This window comes from Taeniopygia guttata, chromosome 3, assembly GCF_048771995.1.
Source record: "Taeniopygia guttata chromosome 3, bTaeGut7.mat, whole genome shotgun sequence".
NCBI classification, from domain to species: Eukaryota; Metazoa; Chordata; class Aves; order Passeriformes; family Estrildidae; genus Taeniopygia; species Taeniopygia guttata.
This window is the reverse complement of record NC_133027.1, coordinates 91612324-91632090: the sequence shown is the minus strand read 5'-3', so window position 1 is coordinate 91632090 and position 19767 is coordinate 91612324. Positions and strand designations below refer to the sequence as shown.

The 19767-nt window shown below is 44.2% G+C and overlaps 2 protein-coding genes across 2 annotated transcripts in view; one reads left to right on the top strand and one right to left on the bottom strand.

The window, feature by feature from the left end:
* Positions 1-19767, top strand: part of PAK5 (p21 (RAC1) activated kinase 5) — a 159582-nt gene that overhangs the window by 30211 nt on the left and 109604 nt on the right. The gene's annotated exons all lie outside the window — the stretch shown is intronic.
* On the bottom strand, positions 5853-18286 carry LOC115494465 (uncharacterized). Its single transcript, XM_041715362.2, has 3 exons — positions 17810-18286; positions 8252-8395; positions 5853-7201 (listed from the first exon to the last, which is right to left on the bottom strand). The coding sequence occupies exons 1-3, from the start codon at positions 18204-18206 to the stop codon at positions 7101-7103; spliced, it is 642 nt and encodes a 213-aa protein (XP_041571296.2). The 5' UTR covers positions 18207-18286; the 3' UTR covers positions 5853-7100.

Genomic DNA, 19767 nt, shown 5'->3' with positions numbered 1-19767 from the left:
AGTGACATCTAATCAATTCATTATCTCTCTAAAAGGAAGGACTAATAAGGCTGAAGAATGTGCTGGAGGCACAATGTAGGAGGTATTATGGGAGATTTGAGAGAGATCTAACAAAACAAGAGAATGAAGAAGCACAGTAGTAAAAGAAGTCACCATAGTGAAGATGATCACAGGATATTGGAGAATGATCTCCTAGGATGAGTGAAAAGTCAATGTTTAGTAATTGTTTCTATTTCCATTCTTAAAGTCATAAGCATTGTATGAAAATACATCTCTGGTTTTCTTGGGTTTGGTGTGTTGAGTCTTGTTTTTTTGGATTTTTTTTATATGTATCTATTATTAGGAACTAGAAAAACATCCAAGCACATGTGTAGCAATAAGCATGTGACTCAACCCCTCTACAGCCACAGATGTCTCTCCCTCTTAATTAAATATGTACTAAAATGGTCTGTTGGAGCAAAGCCCAATAGTGCAGGTTTGAGCTGTAGGTCCAAAAGTGGTGCTAACAAGCAGATCTAGAATTATAGACCTGTCAGCTTAGCTTTGGTTCCTGGACAAACACTGGAACAAACAACCAAACTATTGGAGAGCACCTAGAAGAAATTGAGGGGATGAGTAACAGAAAGCATTTTTTTTTTTTTAGACACGAGACTCAAAGGTTTGAGTTCTGAAGTTGCTTCACGTGTACCTCTATAATGATGACATGGCTGAAAATATATGGATGCAAAATTGGTTGAAAAATTGATAGGGATGTGTTTTAGGGAGGGTTTTGTTTTGCATCTGTCTTTTGTTACACCTGTGGAATCGCTGAAGCAAGAGAGAGCATGCAGTTTAAACTTGCAGCTGGCAACACTTCAGAAAGGCACTGAGCCCACTGAGCAGGGTTAGAATTCAGTGTGATGCTTGCAAGTGGAGAGGTGGTAAAAACCCCACCAAAGTCAGATTGCCATGCAGCTGGGACAGTGCTTTGTCCCTCTGCTGATACAGATTTATGTATTGCAATAAACTCTTAATATAGGTTATTCTATAGTTATGACAGGATTGGGACCAACAGCTACATGTGTCGTTCACTTATCAATGAGGATGATAGATTTTGATGGCTCACGAGCTGATCATCAATAAAGAACACCATGCTGTTATAGAACAGGCACGTTAAGTGTATGAGCAGGACTGTTCCCCCTGTGGCAAGTGCAATAATCCAGCAAGCAGGAGCATTTGCTTTTGCCTAGGGTACTTCCAAATTGAGCTGGACTGGATTGAATATGAAAAGGAAGGCAGGAAGGTCCAAAGGTCCAAAAAGGACCTTGATTGCTAGGGAAGGTGGAGGGGGTTTCATCCTCAGGAGAGGGAGGCTGAGGGGAAGACTGTATTTCTCCCCAGAACACTGTCAGCTGCTGCGAAGGAAAAAGGCAATAATTTGGTAATCCCGACCCTGGCAGTTAAGACAAGAATCTTTGGGCTAAATTGCTTCCAGGGAAAATCAGGGCACTTTATTTTTAGTAACTAATCTGATACTAATGGAGTGTGCAGGACTGGAGCAGATTTCCTGGGAGAGGTCTGTGACTCCTTCAAAATAAGCTAGACCCCCTGTCCGGAATGGCCTGTGCATGTCCTCCCCCAGCCAGGCCAGTGGACAAAATAATCTCTGGAAATTCATTCTAGATCTCTAGACCTTCTAGGGCTCATTTACACTAATCTACCAGCATGAATCCAGGTTGATTTAACTAAATCAGAGCCAGTAATCTCATCTTGATGGAAAGGGAATCTTGTCTTCTCAGCAATACAGCTTTAGTTATCCAGAGGTTTTCCATTTTGGAAATCATGAATGTGTAAGTGTAACTCAGTTGAGTAACAGGTATTAAATGTGTAAGCACAGAGAACAGGGTAGGAGGGTGCATGCAGCAACAAGGAAATCACAATATCTAACCTGAAACTCATCTGATAAATAGTGGGTGAAGTCCAAGTTGCTGATTTTGTTCCACCTTGCCTCAGCCCCTCAGTGATGGTTTTGGAGGTAGATAAAGAGCAATAATGTAGAGCAGGTTTCTGACAGCTCTCCAAGCAGCAGCAGATGTAGTACTACAAAGAGGGAATAACCAAGGTAACTGGATTTTTTTGTTTGGCTTCTGAACTTGCTTTATAAACAAGCTCCCAATAAAGGAGTTTTACTGAAATCTCCTCGTTAGGAGAACTGACTAATTGATGTGACAATCAATGTCTAATGGGCTCGATCTCAGTTTCCTAAACCCAAGCTCCTGAAAATGTTAAGGTTTCTCTGACAGAAGCGTTCAAGTTCAAATGTTGTGGGATGGTTGGTCAGCAGCACTGTCCAAAGCTCCTGAACAGATGACTCCAGACCCTCTGGCTTTCTCTTTTCCCCAGGTCATACTCTGTAATGCTCCTATCAGTTTCACTACCCTATCTATATGGGGGGACAGGTTCTCACATCCGTTGGAAAAAAGGCAGAGGAGTGGGAGCCCTCTTTGGAAACAAGGATTCAGCCACAGCAGTGGGTATTTAAGGTTTTGGTCAATGTTTGAGGTTTGTCCTGCTGGCCCTAGGCAAGAGAGGGTTGTTACTCAGTGTCTACTTGGAAGCACATAGAATTTATAAGTGGGGAATGGTATTTCAGGCTCTGCCTTAGGCACAGCTGGCCTGTGACACAGTGCAGTGCAAGGTGCATCCAAGTGGCACAGTGGAAACTTGTCAGTTGTTCCTTATTAAAATAAATATTTAAAAGGCCAAAATAACTCACCTACCCATAAGACATTTCTGCTTGCAGTTGTGGTTTTTCATGCTTCTCAGAGCTGATACAACAGCATTGCCCATAGTTATTTTTTGGTTTTAGTTTTGGTTTTTTTTTCATCCCAAGGGAATGTCAAAATAAATTAGACACATTATAGCAAACTAATCGTGTGACTTCACGTTTCCAAGTTCCTTTACTGTGGGATGTGGAATCCAGGCTCTCTGGGACAGATGCTGTCTGTGCAAGTCACTGTTTCAGTGCTGTTTGCTCACAGATGAGCAGCTATAAATGGGACAAGTTCCCTCTCGTGAGGCTGTGGGCAAAAGTATTGGGATGGAGTGCCCCCACTTTGAGTTTGGCAGTGGGGAAAGCTGTTCCTCAGGGAAATCTGCCCCTTGCAGAGATTATTCCTGCCCCCTGCCTTGCACTTGTCAGTTTAGAGATTGTCTCAGCTTATTTCAAAATCAGTTTAAAGCCTTTTAAATTAGCTTTATACTGATACCCCAAAAGGGTGTTCATATATGCTTTTTGCACTATCTATTTGGAGAGATGAAAGCAAAAGTTAGCACAAACTTTCTCTCTCTCTGCCTAAAATCAAAGTAAAGGATTGTAAGGAAGACCTGTGGCTCCTTAGAACATGTGCTGTGTCCTGTGGTATGACACCAGTAACATCCCATAATTGACATGGTATGAATTTCAAATACAACTGCTCTAGGGCAAAACTCAGCAAAGCCTGTGTGGCACCTCCATGGCCTGGTGCTGTCCCAGCCTGGCACCAGTTCTGCCTCATCCCTCTGTGTCTCTGCTTTCCTATCTTTTGCATCTCTTCAGCACCTCCTTGATGAACTCTCAAGTCAGGGGCTGCTGCCAAGTTATTCCTGCAAGGGAACAAGCACAGGATCCAGGTGTGTGTGATCTGCAGAGCCTTGGAAGTGCTGGGCTGTCTCCAGTGCAGGTGAGAAGCACATGTGGCTCCACCTGCATGTCTGGTACAAGCAGAGCCTTGGAGCACAGCACCCATAGGATTATTCAATTATTCTGCTCAGAATGAGCAAGTCCCACCTGTCCTGAGACCAGTCACACCCACATTGTGTGTCTGGAGTATCCAGCACAGCCAGGACACACCATGGCATGGTCACTTGGGCATGGCTGAGTTTGAGACACAGGAAATCCCAGTCCTGCCTTTTTTTTTGTTGTTACAGAGGTGAGTAGTAGAGATTAGGTGATATTAACCATGGCTAAGAGTGTTGAGCTAATTATAGAGACACTTGAGCATGGCAAGCATGTCAGAGGGTTCTGTATATGTTTATATTGATTAAACTATTAACAAAAATAGCAAATCCCATTACACTAATCATTATTTTGCTTTCTTGCCTTCTCCTCCCTCTTTGTCCTTCCCTGAATACAATGAACACATGAAGGGAAATTTCTCACCTCAGGCTGTCTGAAACACTTCTCTGTATCCAGTGTGGAGGTGGATACTTCCTGCTCTGCCTTCAGTGGAGCTGTTTCTGTGTCTGACCCCTGCTCAGGAGAGGAAAGTCAGGAGAAAAGTGTCCCAAAAATAGAGAGAGAGTGCTACTAAGGGAGTGACAAGGGTGCAGAGGATTTAACCCAAGGGGATGTTCTCTTAGTATCTTTTGACAGGCACACATATAAAGGAATAATATTGGCTTGTAGATTAGTTATTAACATAATTTAAAGTGGTAAAAGGATGTGTTCATGTAACCAGCTTCCCTCTGGTTCTCCATCACCACTAACATTTAGGTTCTGTTAGGAAATAATTTTACAGTGTTGCCCAGGAAAATCTGTTCTATTTGAAGTCCAATTCTGCACTTTCTTAAAAAGGTTCAAAAAATGGAAGTATTGCAGTTGAGATTAAGGTGAAAGAAGAGATCTTGGGTGATCCATTATTTCTGTTTTGAGTTGCAAGACATGGGACCTGGTGCTAAAGCTGTTTTTCTTTTAGCAGACTTTTATAGCCCAATTACATTTTTATTAAATGGATCAAAGTGATATATTGAAAAACATGTTGGAATTGTTGGGTTTTTTTCTGAAAACATTTATTTAGACTTGGAATACTTTCAGGATTTTCTGAATCTCTAATTTTAATGACTGTATGCTTGGGGAGATGTGTCTAAAAAGATGTTGCCAGAATCTTTTGGCCAGGTTTGTAGGTTTGAAAAGCCAGTTGCTTTCATGTTTCTGTGTTATATGTTAGTGATGCAACATTCAACACTATTTAAGGAATTCAAATCCCTCATTGCCACTCAGATTAAAAGCATCTGGGCATTCAGATCCCTTAGTCAGCGGCAGCAGTCTATAACTTCAGTGTTTGTTTGATATCACTAATTTGAGATAAACATACTTTTAAGTGCAGTTATAATTTATCTCATGGTGGTATTGCCTCACAGTGATAATTTTCTGCTTGCACACAGTTGCCTATATCCCAATGGACTGGAAAGCTTTATAAACACATGTAGGCCATTCCTAAGTCCTCAGGCAAGCAAAACTTCCACTGAGGTCTTCAGGAGCTTTGCTCACATAATGTCGCTAACATCAGACCATGAATACTGCAGTGTGCACAAGCAGGCAGCATCCTTTGCTTGAAGGTCACTCTAGGAGAGAAGCAGTAGCCATGCAGCAGCCCACACATGTTCCCTGCTCTATTTTGGAGGAGAAAATAATGGTTATCAGCTGAAATTGTACAGGGTTATGTGCACAGAATGGGATTTTGCCTTGAGAGAGTTGACAACACTGGCTCAGAGCAGGGTTCTGACTAAAGGAAACATTTTCTGGATTTTCTGCAGAATATATGGGTTTGGCATTATTCATGTAACTGGTTATTTGCCAAACTAAAACCTCAAGCTTTTAATTCAGGAATTTTCTGCTTTATCATGGTCTCTCTCAGTGCTTTGATGTTACAGAATTAAAATATTTGTTTTCCGTATGATTTGATATTAAACTGGTTTAATGTCTTACAGGAGCTGTTTTGAAAGGTTTCCTTTTCCTCTCTGGATCTAGCTCCCTGGGAGGGTGACATCTCTTATCATCAGTCAGGCAGTTCTGAGTTGTGGCATTAGATAATGAAAACCAAGCCCTAGTGTTTTGCTTCCCAGCAGAGTTCTTTCTTTATTTCCTTTCATGTCAGATGTTTTTTCCTCTGTGCACATCCCAGTGCACACAGTACAGCATTGTAATGAACAACCCAAAATTTCAGAGTCTTAGTGTTCTCTTCCTTACAGATTAGGTTTGCAAGGGAGTTGCAGGCCTATGGGATGATTCTGAAGGTGTTTTCTGTCCTCATCCACATTTTTTTGTTGGCTTGCAATTGAAGTCACTGCTCATAGTCTCCTGCTGCCAGGAGTTTGTCACTTCTGATCCCAGCTATGCTCCTATTTTCCATTGTGGTGTGACAGTGCCAATGTGTAGTGCTCTGTGGGTTTCCTTGCTGGCTGAAAGACAGCAGGAGTTTTAGCTCTTTGGTGCTGTTTGCTCATTTCCCTGAGTTCACTCCTGCTGCTGCTGGGCTGCATGTGCTGCCTCAGCCCAGCTGCTGCAGCAGGCACTGGTGACACAGGCTGTACCCACCTCTGTGTCCCACAGAGCATCAGAGCCTGCTCTATGGCCCTGATCCAACACTCAGGCTAAAAATGCTACTGAGAGCCAGACACGTGCAGTAGTGTTAGATGGAGAGCCAGGGACCCTCTCCCCTTTAGCAAGGAAAGATTAGACTGCCCACTGGGGACACTGGCAGATCATATAATGAACTGTCTGACTTTTTATTTTCTGGTTTTAATTTTTTTTCTGTTTTCTCTCCTGTCCTAAAGCCTGGACCAGAGAATCATAGAGTGCTCTGGGTGCTTCCTTTCAAGCAGGGATGTTGGGGAACACCATTTCAATTGTTCTTCCAGCCATGTGCTGGAGTAAATGGAATTCAAGGGTCTTTGGAGCCTGCAGCAGTAAGACTACAGGAGCTGGGGAGAGATGGTCCAACAGTGAACAGAGACAGGATATTTTGAGGGTTGCCCTTTAAGAGTAACTATTGTGCATCTTAAAATCCAGTGAGATGCTGGAGAGCAATTAATGCTCTGCCTCAGTGTTGGAGACTGAGCTGGCTGGTCTTGTGTTTGTACTGCTGTGCACTGGGCTGGACTCCTCAGGGCCACATTGGTGCAGAAAGGCAGCATCCTTGAGCTGTCACCGTGCTGCAGGAGGCTGCTCCTGGGCTGTTCTCCCAGCCCTCTCCCCACCGCGTGGGTCCCCTTCCCTGTCCCACCAAAGGTGAAAGAGGTGCAGGAGGTGCTGGTTGCCTCTGGAAGGTAACTGAGCTGTGAGGGTGCTGCTTCACCTGTCAGTTTTTAGACTTGAGCAGAGGTACGAGTAGCTTTGGGCTTCTCTTCAGGAGAGTCAGGACACATGTCAGTGGGTGAAAGAGAACTGAGATGCAGAGAGCTGCAAATAGAAAAGTGACACTGTTTCAGCCACTAACTCAGTAGTGAAAGACAACATTAATGAGAAAAAAAAAAAAAAAAAAAAAAAGCTTTTTTAGCACAGCCTCTACGGGCTTTGGATTCCCAGAGTGAACACCCTGCTGGAGGTACTTGGGTGTTTCTTGATTGTTTACCTCATTCTTCTAGGACATGTTCCACATCTAATACTTCCCACTTGTGAAAGGAGGAGATGCCTACTTTTTCCTGCTATTTCATGAAGGAGTATTTAGCTGCCTGCTCTTACAATGTTATTTTTGCTACTGCTCTTTTACTAAGTGCACCACAGCCAGAGCCATCCCTTCCCCAGGGCCAAAACCTGCCTGTGTTGTGCAGGCTCTTACAAGCCCAGAGAACACCTTCCAATGGTGGCAGTCTCACAGAGGAGATTGTACACACAGCTAAAATTAAATATCATTGCTTGTAATTTATAACTGAATGAGTAACTACAAATGAATGTGACATGTAAATAAATAAAGCTGTGCTTTAATTAGGGGGTTATTTCTAATCAGGAAGTCTTCCTTCCTACAAACAACTGACAACACAGCTCTTCCAAGTGGATGCTAAAGCAGCAGTATTTTCCATGGGAAAAGTAAACCAGGAAGAGAATTTCTGCCATCTGATAAAGGCCCAGTGCTGCCAGTTACTGAATTGCATTTTGCTGATGGGAGCCATGGGGTTTTATTTGCTGTGTCAGGAGAAGGGACCTCAGCTGGTCCCTGGGATAGTGGGAGCTTTGCAGAACTGATCTTGCACATGTTGGCACTGTCCTACCAAGGTAGTCTTGTTTAAAAGTTCAGTCTGAGAGAGCAATACTTTAATATCAGCTAAAACCATTAAACACACATTTTAAGCTGTCTGTGACCAGCCCTGGTGAGAAGTGGCCACAAACAAGGGCTTTGATTTTGAAACTTTGGAAATGTTAAGAAAAAATTCCTGTATTGGCTGCAACATTATAAAGATGTTTTCCCCTCTTCTAGACATTGTCAGTGAAATGCAGTATGTTCAGCTGTACCTGTCCGCAATAAGCAGTTCCTGCGTGGAGCCTTGCAAGCCTTCTTCCTCTCACAGGAGGGCTTTGGCTCGAGTACCCCGTGCGTGTCCGCTGCCCCTTCATCCCAGATCAGGATGGATGGCTTCCTCATCTTCCCGTACATGCCTGCCAAAACAAGCCAAACCAACAGGCTGTGAGCTCAACTAACACACCCAAATCATTCTGAACTACGTGGGGATGTTTCTCCAAAGATACAACAGCTACAGATGAAATCTTGCCACTTGCAACTCATTCTAATGAAAAACGCGAGGGTAATGAGCTCAATAGCAGCAATCCATGCTGGCAAGGAGGGGGCCATAAGTGTGCAAGACTCCCAGCATTAGGAGCAGAGCTGGTTCAAAGGTGGATATTCCTCCCTGTGTCCACTAAAATTCCCTTGGAATATCAAATCTTTATTTTTTTATCAGTTCCTTGAAGTTATTTTTACAAAAGCTTTGGAAGTGTTTCCATCAGTTATATGAAGAGGCTATCCAGAATAAACAAGAGAAAGCTGTGTTCTATGAACAACCTAATGCACTTCAAAAAGTTCAGAAAGCCACTGAGAAGTCAGACTATTTGCAGAAGGTCAAATCAATTTTATGATCAGACAATTGTTAACAAATTGCTTTTCTTAGAAGAAAAGCAAGGCACATATTTTCCAAGAAATGTGCTCTAGGAAAAATCAAATTACACTTATTAGAAACCATCACTGAATGGGACCTGTTCTCTTTAAGGCACTTATTCCCTTTGTAATGCCAAGCCATTACATCCAAATATCCCATGGCAGCATATTCGGGTGCAAATGTTTTTTACTCTGTAGAAAAAAATGAATCAGAACTGGGGCATTTCTCTCTCTGCTGTAGTGAATAATCTTTGTGAGAGGATTTTTTTTTTTTTTTTTGCTTGTGTAACTTCAAAATAGGGTGCCTAGGGGCTCTGACCCATGCAGAATGCAGTGTCTGCTTAGAAGCCATATTTCTTTAAAACCTGATGGCTGCTCCAGATTGTCTCCAGACAGTGCATCCATGGGAGAGGGGAAAGACTAGGTCCTGTTGGAGGAGACAATGATTTGCTGCTTGAGGGAAGAAGTGCCCTGGCCTTGGTGAGAGAGAGCCAGGATAAGGTATGGAGGAAAATACCTCCCTAGTGTTCTATCAAGAGCCCAAGAGAAGCTCCAGGTGACTTTTTCCTGGCCAAGAATTGTCCTTCTCAGCACTTGGCCTCACTGCTTCTCAGAAAGCAGAGCTGGGAGTCAAAGTCTCCTTTCACCTGCTGCCGTGGCTGAGTGGCAGAGTCAGTGCATCGACCTGTTTTGCATCAGTATCCACATGACTGACGCAGACAGACATGATCTGTGCCCTGGAGCTGGTGGCATGAATAAAAATCTGCTGGAGAGGTCTAAAGAGAGGGATGCAGAGGGCAAATGGATGAGGGGAGCATTCCTCCTGTCAACTCTGTTTCCGGCATCCAAACATTTGGGGACTTGGCTTCTGTTTTATTATTGTAGACCTTTTTTTGTAATTTTTTTAGTTTGTAATTTATTCTCACATATCTGCCTGTATTTTTATTTTCTGTACCTTATATAAATAACACTGGAGTCTGCTGTTCTTGAATGGATGGATAAGAAGGACCTGGTCCCTCCCTTTGCAGTTTGATACCTGGTAAATTAGTTAATGTTGTGTGTATGGTTATGGGAAATGCTCAGGAATTTTCCATCAGTGTGTTTATTCGTTGGAAAATGTGCCCTCCATAATTTAAAACAGGACTGAAATTCATATCTCTGGTGAGGACTAAAAGCTTTCCTGATTTTGTGCAAGTCTTGGGTAGCAACAAAAGCGAGCAAATGCATTTTTAGTATGTTTAATATGAAACCACAAAGGTGGCCAAAAGGAAAGAAAGGAAGGCAAGCAACCTAAAAGGAGTTTTAGCTTTAGATTGGTGACATCTCAGTTAATTTAATAATGTCCACCTGAAATGGGAGTGGGGAAACAAGGCTGTAATGAAGGACAGGCACGTGGACTCTTGCAGGAAAAGAGCAGTTCAAATCCAGAACAGGATTAGAAAAATCAAAAACTTTCTGGGCCACTATATTTTAGCTGTGCTCTAAGGTTTAAATGAATTTCTGTGATGTTTGTTACGTTTCTACATTGAGGACCAGGCAGAATGGAATTTAAATGCCAACACTGAGATCTAGAGGGAAGGAGAGAAGCAGCCAGGTGTTGTGCCAGCTAGACACAGACAGGTGTAAATGTCTGGATTAACTGCAGAGAATGGCTCTTTGAAGAGAAACATTTTTATGGGAGAAAATACGAATACTGTTCATTATTGAAAATAACTATTTGTTATGCCTCAGTCTGTTGGTTTAAAGAGTTACTCACATCAGTAATCAGGGGTTAGAAATTAATGCTGCCTGGCAGGGTACTATCAGACAGCTCATAGATTTCAAGCTATTTGGCCAAACCAGAGGAGTGAATACTTAAGAATAAATGTAGTTCTAGAGACCAGGAAAAAGCACCTAAGAACAGAAGGAAGGTACTCCTTTTTTTTTCTTTTTTTTTTTTTTTGATGACATAGTCAGAACAAATTATTTGACTAACGATAATGAAGCATCAAGTCTAAAATGCTTTCACCACATACATTTATAACTTAATAATGTGAAAAACAGGTTGATTTTTAACACTTTGGTGGCAGATGAACTTATGCCATTTCATTGAAGTCAGTATTACTAAGTCAGCCTACCAAGGGGTGAAATTCAGCTCCGTGTTAGGATTATTAAGAGCTTTAGTGCCACACGCTGTACCTGGCAGACTTTTCCCCTCAGGATCTCCCCAGGAAAGCAGGGGAACCGTGTAGTGCCAAAGCAAAGCTGCAGGAGCTGAGCTGACCATAGACCTAGCCAAGTGCTCTGTTCTGCTGCGAGGACAACTCCATAAAAGAGCTGGCTCTTATCCCCCTTTTCCTACTGAAAATGCCACACAATCCTCTGTTACCTTGGAGTTTGCAGCATAAGTGTTGGGAAAACAGTCTGTTAAATGGGAAATATGAAAAGAGTAGATTTACAGTACATAATCTACTCAGATGTTGTGTAATCACAAAGATAATTTATTTGTATCAGGGAAGTATTTAATTATCATATACAGAAGTGTTCAATTTTTATGCATATTCCATTTTGCCACATAATTCAAATTAAGTCTCTAAGCATATGTGTTAGAACTGTTCAGCAGGTTTCTGTCTCCAAACACTGTAATATGGGAAAGCAGAGCTGCAGAAATATTTTCTCTCACTTGTTTACCTTTCCCTGTTAAAACTGACCTCTATAAAACTTTTCTGAAGGACTGAGGTAAGGGGTAGAGTAAAAGCATTCACGTGCACACACACACTTGGACAAACTGCATTATTTGGAAAAGACACAGATCTGTAGAACTCTTTGGGCTTCAATCCTAGTATTTTTCAAAAATATTTTCTGATCAGAAACTTCCAGCTCTGGTTAATGAAAGACGTCTCTAAACTGGTGCAAAGCTAAGCTCTTGTCTGGGAAGTTCCTAAATTAGTGTCAAAGTTATGTTACTCCTATGATTATTTCCAATTACTTCCAGAATCAGAGATTAGTTTAGCATCATGCATAAGTGATAAATAAATAGCTTCCCAGACACTTTGGGGTTTATATTTTACTTTGCAGGATCTCCAATCCTGCCACTGCAGTTGCATGAAAAGGCGTTGATCACTTGTTTAAAGAATGACATATCACAAATATAGATATCTTTTTGGCAACCTCTAAAAATACTCTTCAGTCTTGTGTGGTTTAATGATTGATGCAGCTTGAAAATCAAGCTCTTGTCTAGGGGTTGTTGGAAGATAAACTTATGGTTTTGGACTAAAATTCACATGAGCTAAGCGGGGGCAGTGTGAAGAGGGTACTGTTTTAGGGTGCTAAAAATGGCTTCTGGCAGAATTTATCAGCCAGTATAACATAAGTATCCAACTTGCTGGGCTTTGTTTGGTTTCTTTTTGAGAAATGATCCACTTCTGTTCCTGTCTGCAAACAGAAGATTTGGAAGAAAGATAAAAAAGGCCTTGGCAGTATGTGGCTCTTTCACCTCCTCCTCTTTCCATATTGTAGTCATGGCTGATATTAGTGGTGAGCATGGTCATGTGTTCTGAATGCACCCAAATACATAACCCTCTCTTTAACGTAGGGCAGACCAACATGCACTTTTAATTATTGCTTAAAGGTCTTGGTTTGCAAGCAGTGGTCCTCTGGCCACCAACAAGCAAAAAACCAACATTTTGGGTTGGAGATTTTGAATTCAAATGGGCTCTGCTCACTGGCAATGAGTGAGGGATGGGGAGGAGGAGTGTTGCTGCAGCTTTTCTGGATTGTGTAACACTTTAATCAGGAGGTTCTATATGGATGTCCCTGGTGCTCGGTGCTTGGTGGAGAACTTGTCTGCTGAAACAAGAGAATTGCAAAACCACTTTAAGTGATAATTGGCCTCCCATAAAATGCCCAGAGTTACTGGATGCAGGGCTTCATTTGGAAAAAGAAAAAGACACCTTGACTCTAGATGATGCACAGATTCCTGTTTTTAAAAGGACGCTTTGATTGGAGACCTCCCCTTCATCTTAAAATACATAGCTCCTCCCAACCTACGTTTCAGGATAAGATCTATTTTCTCTCTCTGGGTTGTTTTACAGCCCTGATGCTGCTGTATCAAAGTGCTTATCTCATTTTGATAAATCCCCAAGAGACAGGAAGGCAGTGTAATTGCAAGCCAGTTTTTCAAAAACTTCTGGATAACCCCCATTAAGGGCACAAAAGCATAGCTGCAAAAATTATTTATTTCACTCGTAAGTCCAAACGTGGTCATTTACAGCTTGGAAAATGGGCTGATTTGTCCAAGATGGCCTGCAGTTGTTGTAGCTGAGTGAAGTTAAATAATGCAGTACTCTTTAAAATTGCATGAGTGTATGATTTTGTTTGCTTTATTCATTTCTACTGCCTTATAGTTTATTGCAGTCAATGATTATTGCATCTGTTCAATCTGTCTCTGCAGCTGTGGGAACGGCTGCTCGTACCACACACTAAGCTAGACTGTTCCAAAAGAAAGCTGAGCTTTCTCTCTGCTCTGAGCTGTATGGCCTTGCCTTTATCCTAAGGAAAGCACAGTATGGACAGTGAGTCAGGGTTACCTTCTAATAAAATAACCTGATCAACCACACTGGCATCCTTAGGAAGCAGAAGAGTTTCTACAGTGTGTCCACCACACAAGGCCGCAGTTCCAACGTCTCTGTCTCCTGTTCATGCTCTCTCTAGGGTCTTCCTTTCTGGGTCTGTGTCCCAAGAGAGCCTTCCTGGACTAAACTGTATGGCAAACTAAAGTCTGGGAATGCTGAAGGAGAGGTGCAAGGCAAGGGGAAGTACCAGGAGAGCATCTACCACTGTTATCTGCTGCACAGCAGAACTGCAAAAGCAGCCTAACCTTTGGAAGAGGTGGAGACTGTCCAAGGAGCCATGGGGCTGCTGGAAGCCTCATCAGCCCAGTGCTGTGTGTAGCTCTGCCAGCATCTCCTTGAGCAAGCCCCGCAGCTGGTGCCACCCCTCCTCACCCAGGATCAGCTGTGCCTGCCCAGGCTGGCATGACTGCCCTCACAGCTCCCTCAAAGAGATTGCATCAGTATCCCACGGTGCGCAGAAGAAAGTAATGAGCTGCATTAACACAGCTTAACACACCTATTTAAACTGATCAAATGAGAAGGTGATCTGCCTGCACTCACTTAGAGAGAGGTCATGAGAACCGCTTTGCCAACAGCAACATGGAGATGAGGACAGATGGCCAAGGATGACAGTCCAGTATCTCCCACTGGCCTAGCTGTCTGCGTAGGTAGCTCTTTCCAGGCCCTTTGGAGCCTGCAGAACAAGGCTTGAAAATGTGCATTTGCTGCTGGTCTGAAAAACCATGGTACAGTGTGGTGGTGAGAGAGTGTTTCGGACACGGGTCCTAATGTTATTTAGGAATCAATGTTATTAATTTGCATCAGTTATTTCTCTGCTTGTGTAGAAGTTTCTGTCCTTCCTATTTGAGAGACAGGGACAGAGGGAAGGTGGTAAGTACCAAAGAATCCAGCAGTTGTCAGGTCTTATCTGAGATCCTGGTACAAGACATGAAATCCTGACCCAGTGAAAACCAACAGAACTTTTGTGAGCAGCTTCAGCATAGCAGAGGTCTGAACGAATGGAAGAAAACTGTCCAGTGTGAGGCATTACTCACATCAAGGATCATCTCTCCTGTGGGAACCTGAGGAACCAGAGGATGCCTCATCCCTGGAAATGTTCAGGGCCAGGCTGGATGAGGCTTTGAGCAGCCAGGTTTACTGGAAGGTGTCCCTGCCCATGGCATTGGGCAGGGACACCTAGATGGCCTTTAAGGCCCCTCCCAACCCAAACAACTGTGTAATCCTCTGGCACAGTCAGTGCTGGTTTTGCCTAGCCCCGTGACTGTTGTGTGACCAGGTGAACCCTGAGGAACTGTGACAGCAGAGGCTCCAGCAGTTAACCAGGTGAGCACTCTGGTTGTCCGAACTCGTTTTGAGTCAGGTCGGGTTGCTGTCTGTTGGGTCTTGCCCATCTCTATGTATTTTTTCCTCTTTGCCCTACCCCACCCTCCCTGCAGTCAGTCCTGAAATTTATGAGGCAATGGCCAGCCTTTCCAGGCAACCTACCCAAAGAGCAGCATGGCACAGCCATTGCTCAAGCAGCAGATCACAGAGCACTTGGACATGATGCCAAGGGCTCTTGCAATGTCTGATAGTACAAGCTCAGCTACTGGAGGTGAGCAATAAAACACCTTCTCTCATCTTTTCCCCGCTGTCTCTTTGACCTTTTGGTCACAGAAAAAGTTTGAATATCTCATCTAAAGGCACCAAAGGCTAAAAGCCAGAAGAACCAAAGGCTTTTTATGAACCAAGTTAAGCTATAATACAGCAAAGGAAGAATTTGGAAGGGGGCTGGCTTGCATTACTCTGTGTCTTTGTTACAATCTCCTTAGGCCTGATAGCATCTTATTAACTTGTACAGTCACTGCAAAATAAACGTGTTGGTCTTCCTGAAAATTTGGGTTGCTGGGCCTGTACTAGAATGAAAACTAGATTATCTTAGGTGTCATAAGTATTTTCATTCTAGAAGGAACCATGACTGTGGGATTCTGTCTTCACTGTGTTACTTTGGAAGGCATTTAGGATTAATTTCAAAAGATTTGATTATATAGAACAAGTATGTTTTTATTTATAATAGCAAAGATACAATGGTAAAAATATCCTACAGGGTCAAGTAATTACAAAAAAAAGACCAAAACCCATTAAAAATAGAAAAAGTTCCTTTCTTTTGGAACTAAAATTTGCATACACAAAGTGCATAAGAGAAGTTTTCAAATGGCAAAGATTGTGTAATGGTTCTGCCCTACAGCACTAACTCTTCTCCTGCCCTTGTCCAGACCCTGCTGGCCAAACTGCATGTGGAGACCCACCAGTATAGGCTTTTGATTTGGTTTAAATTCTTTCATTATTAGTCAGTTGGTAGTGAGTGTTCATGTTCGCCTAACCCATGCCAAAAATATCACAGTAAATTTTGCAAAATGAGTATCAGCACTCACTCGAAACTGTTAACAAAGAAACCCAAGAAAACAGTGAGGTTTTCTTTCTCTTTTTATTTTTCTGTTATTTTTCTATTTTTTTTTCCTCCTCCCAACTTACTGCTTTGATCTGCCATGCAATTGGGTCAGCATTTGGGAAATACATTTCCACATCTACGTCTGTGATGTGAATATCATGCAGGAGATCCTAAATGCAAAATCTCACAGATCCTATGACAGAGCACTCTGTCAAAACAACATGACACCTGCAAAAGCCTTGAACTAGCACGGGGACCAAACTAGTCAAGAGCAAAAAAAAAAGACAGGTATCACTGTGCCACAGCCTCATTTAATTAGAACAGCACAGGCCCACAGAAATCATCAGCTCCCACACATCATTACTGGTTAAGAAAGCCTCTGTTGTTCATTTCCAGAGCAGGATTATGCTGATACTTAGCTTGGGGAGCTTTTAGGCCTTGTGCACACAAGAAGGTTTTACCAGAGTAATTTTCCTAGGGTAAATGAGCCTAAATGCTCATGCAGGCAGCTGAGCACTCGGTCTGAAACCCACTGCTGGTGTGCAGGGAGCCATTTCTGGAGCCTGCGAGCAGGCAATTAGTTGGGGGATGCATCCTGGGCCTTGCAGAGTTGCACAGGCACTGCTGGTCTGCTGGGTGCTTCTCAGGAGAAGAGCACTGTGAGGGAACAGTGTCCTGAACAGCTGCAGCCTGCAGCAGGTGCTGACTAAAGGTCCCTACCGCCCCTCCGAAGGGTGTCTGCAGTACGGGAGGCTTTGTGGTGCATGCTCTGACTTCCAAAATGTCCTTCCTCTGCCGGGCCTGGGAGCACTGAGACAACTTTCAGTGCTGGGCAGCAGTGCCAAGGGTCTTGCTTGTCTTGGGGAGATGTGGATGCTTTCTGAGATCCCAGCTCGGTGGGAGCGAGCAGAGAGGCTGCCCTGGGGAGAGCCCAAAGGGAGCCAGCCTTGGAGAGACCAGAGAGACAGAGCAAGGAGGAGAGGGACGGAGAAGGAGGGTGGCAATATGGAGGAGGAGAGAGCTTTGCAACTCAGTGGGCCCTTAGCTAGGTTCCCGAGGAGGAGAGGGGTTGGCCTCTTCCCTTGTAACCCTGTAGCCCTGAGGGCAATGAGGGTACAGCCCTGCTGGCTGAGGCCACATTCTCTGTCACTCCCAAGAGGTGTAAAATGATGGCTGGGGGGACACAGAGTCCTGGGTCCCAGGAGTGCCTCAGCAGGGCATAAACCAGTCTTCCCACTGGCACCTTCACCTGGGAAGGGCCGGGCAGATTCCCCAGCAGTACCTGTAGCCATCCCCAGTAGGACACTTGCCCCGTGCTGTCCAATATGAGCTCTGCAGGCTGCCTTCGCTCCTGTATTCCCACAAAACAATGGCAGTGTGGTTCAGGGACACTGTCCCAACCTGCCACACAAAGCTCTGACCTGACTTTTAGGAAACTCACAGCAGCCAAGAAGTCAAGAGGGAACTCATCTGAGTTCCTTTTTAATCCAGAAGAGGTTAAAAATCAGACACATTCCTTCACCTCCGGTCACTGTCTGGGCTTTGCTCCCCATTGTTCATTTCTGTGTTTTCTTCTCAGAGCAAGTCCAGCCCTCTGTGCCTTGATAGGACCTTCTCCCCCTCCTTTCTTGGCCTACCTTGCCTTCCTTCAGGGACTGGGGTCTGCTGGGGCCTTTCACAGCCACCAAAGCAGTCTCTTTCCCCTGGAAAAAGCAAAATTTTTGTTTTGCACAACAAAATGCATTGCAGTAAGAGTGTTATTACCATTTGCTAAAGCATTCCTGCCTTCCTCATTTGCTGAACTACGATCCCACAATCTTGTACATTTTAATTTCTACAGTAGGCACAATCTACAAGTTTGCCCTACAAGTTACCTTTCAGGGATAAGTGGCTTTCTATGAAGGTTTTCACTGTCTTCTTATACTCGTCTTCAGTCAGGTGGAGCTGGGCTACCTCTTTGTTCGATGAGCACTCTTCTGTCACTGTCCTCTCCTCTTGAGCAGACCACTGTGCAGCAGACACCCCGAAACCTGCTTTATCCAGGTTCCTTGCAAACATCCTCCCAATGGAGCTGTTGGACACAAGAATTACAATTGCTCTCCCTTTCACATCAGCGTTCCTCTCCGCAGTGCCAAAGGAGAAGACGATAATGCAGCAGGTCAGAAACACGATGGAAATACATGCGAAGGCATAAAAGAGGCAGGAAAGGGTCATGGCGAGCACTAAGTCTGTGGCCAGCAGGAAGAAATACTGCAAGAGGAAAATCATCATTAGGAGGGTTAGCTGCTGCCTCCTCACTCTGCAGCCAGCCCAGGAATCTGCCAGGAGTCACTGCGTGCACCGCCACGCTGTTATAAAGCCAGGAGCCTTGCGAAATGTGCGGAGGCAAGGCACAGCCCCGTGGGGAGGGTGAATCATTTTCTGGGATAGAGCAACAATGGGGATTTTCAAGCCACATATGCTTCCATGCAAAAGCAGTGCTTTGTTTGTCTTGGCTTTGCCATGCACTTGGAAGCTCTGCTGGGCTGAAATGTAAGGATTTGTTTTGTAAGGCCATTTCATCATGTATCATCTTTGGGGCCAGTGATGTATATAGGTTATTTGGAAGCAGACAGTTTTAAGGGATTTCTTCAAGGAGCGTGTGCGTAGCACTGGGAAACCATGAAGTTGAAATAATCCCCCATATCTGCTTGGCACTCTGAGGCTCTTAAATTTGCCACTCTCCTACTGGTATAACACAGGTGGTTTCGGTGAGTGTGGGCAGGGTTCCAAGTGGGCACAGGAGTGGGAGCCCTGACCTGTGTAAGCAGCTCCTGTTGTACTTTAAAACAAACCACCCTGGGAGCACTGTGCTGCTGGGCTCTAGAGACTGTGCCAGTTCAGGGGGGTCACTCGCGTCAGAGACAGGAAACAAACTGGGTGCTGGAGAAAGGGCTTTTTTTTTAATGACAACAGAGATTGAAGGGAGGGTTCTGCTGTTTCTCAGGCAGGCAGAGCAGTGCCATGGCACGAGGTGTAGTTACCTCTGACTGCAGGGCACAGAGCAGGGCTCCCTGCTACAGCTGTAGTCTCTGCAGAACTGGGGAGAGCCCAGTAGACTCGGGAGTGAGACCAGCAAAGGTGAATGCTGCATCATCAAGACTCAGCTGACCCCCAGAAGCAAGTCAGGAGGGATGCTGCCAGCTCTTGCGCTTTCTTACTCTGGCTGGAGGCAAAGCCTTTCTGTCCCTTCTTGGCCATGGTGGCAGTTCTGCTGATCACCACTCAACCCTTGGCAACAGAACCTGCTCTTTAAATACTATTCTTAAAAATTATTTATTTTTGGTGTGGACCCATGTAAAGGGCCCCCCTTAAGAATGTGTGGCTGTGCAGGTGGGAGTTGTGTCATTCCCTGTTCTAACTGGAAAGGCACTGGGAGAGTGGGACCGGCTGTCAGCACGACCCACACATGTTGTACTGCTCCTTCTTGCTCGTCATCCATGTGAACGTGCAGATCCCATCTTGTGGATCAATAGTGTTGTGCTATCACAGCCACCCAGCTCCAGGTGCTTTTGGGATGGTGTTGCTTTCAGCTGCACCCCAAATCCACTCTGTGCACCCCACCCAGCATGTGAACAAACATACAGATCATTCTTTGGAGAGGGGATGTAGCATCCAATTGGCTTTCCAGTGGCTAAGCAGCAGCAAGAGGCAGCAGGGCTGTGTGTATTTGGTGGGCTTATTTTACTCACCAAGAGTAAAATACAAACATTTAAGCCCTTCTTGCCAGAAGACTGGGGCAGGACATAGCCTGCAAGGAATCTGTGGAGGAAAAGGACTACCTGCATTGCTT

What these genes read in the sequence shown, in the direction of transcription:
- LOC115494465 (XM_041715362.2), bottom strand. Translation starts at nt 18,206, where the DNA reads ATGATGATTTTCCTCTTGCAGTATTTCTTCCTGCTGGCCACAGACTTA. An exon ending in AAGCCACTTATCCCTGAAAG is followed by an intron (nt 8,396 to 17,809) that starts GTAACTTGTAGG and finishes TTGTTTTGGCAG; the next exon opens with GCATGTACGGGAAGATGAGG. An exon ending in GAACTGCTTATTGCGGACAG is followed by an intron (nt 7,202 to 8,251) that starts GTACAGCTGAAC and finishes TTCTATTTGCAG; the next exon opens with CTCTCTGCATCTCAGTTCTC.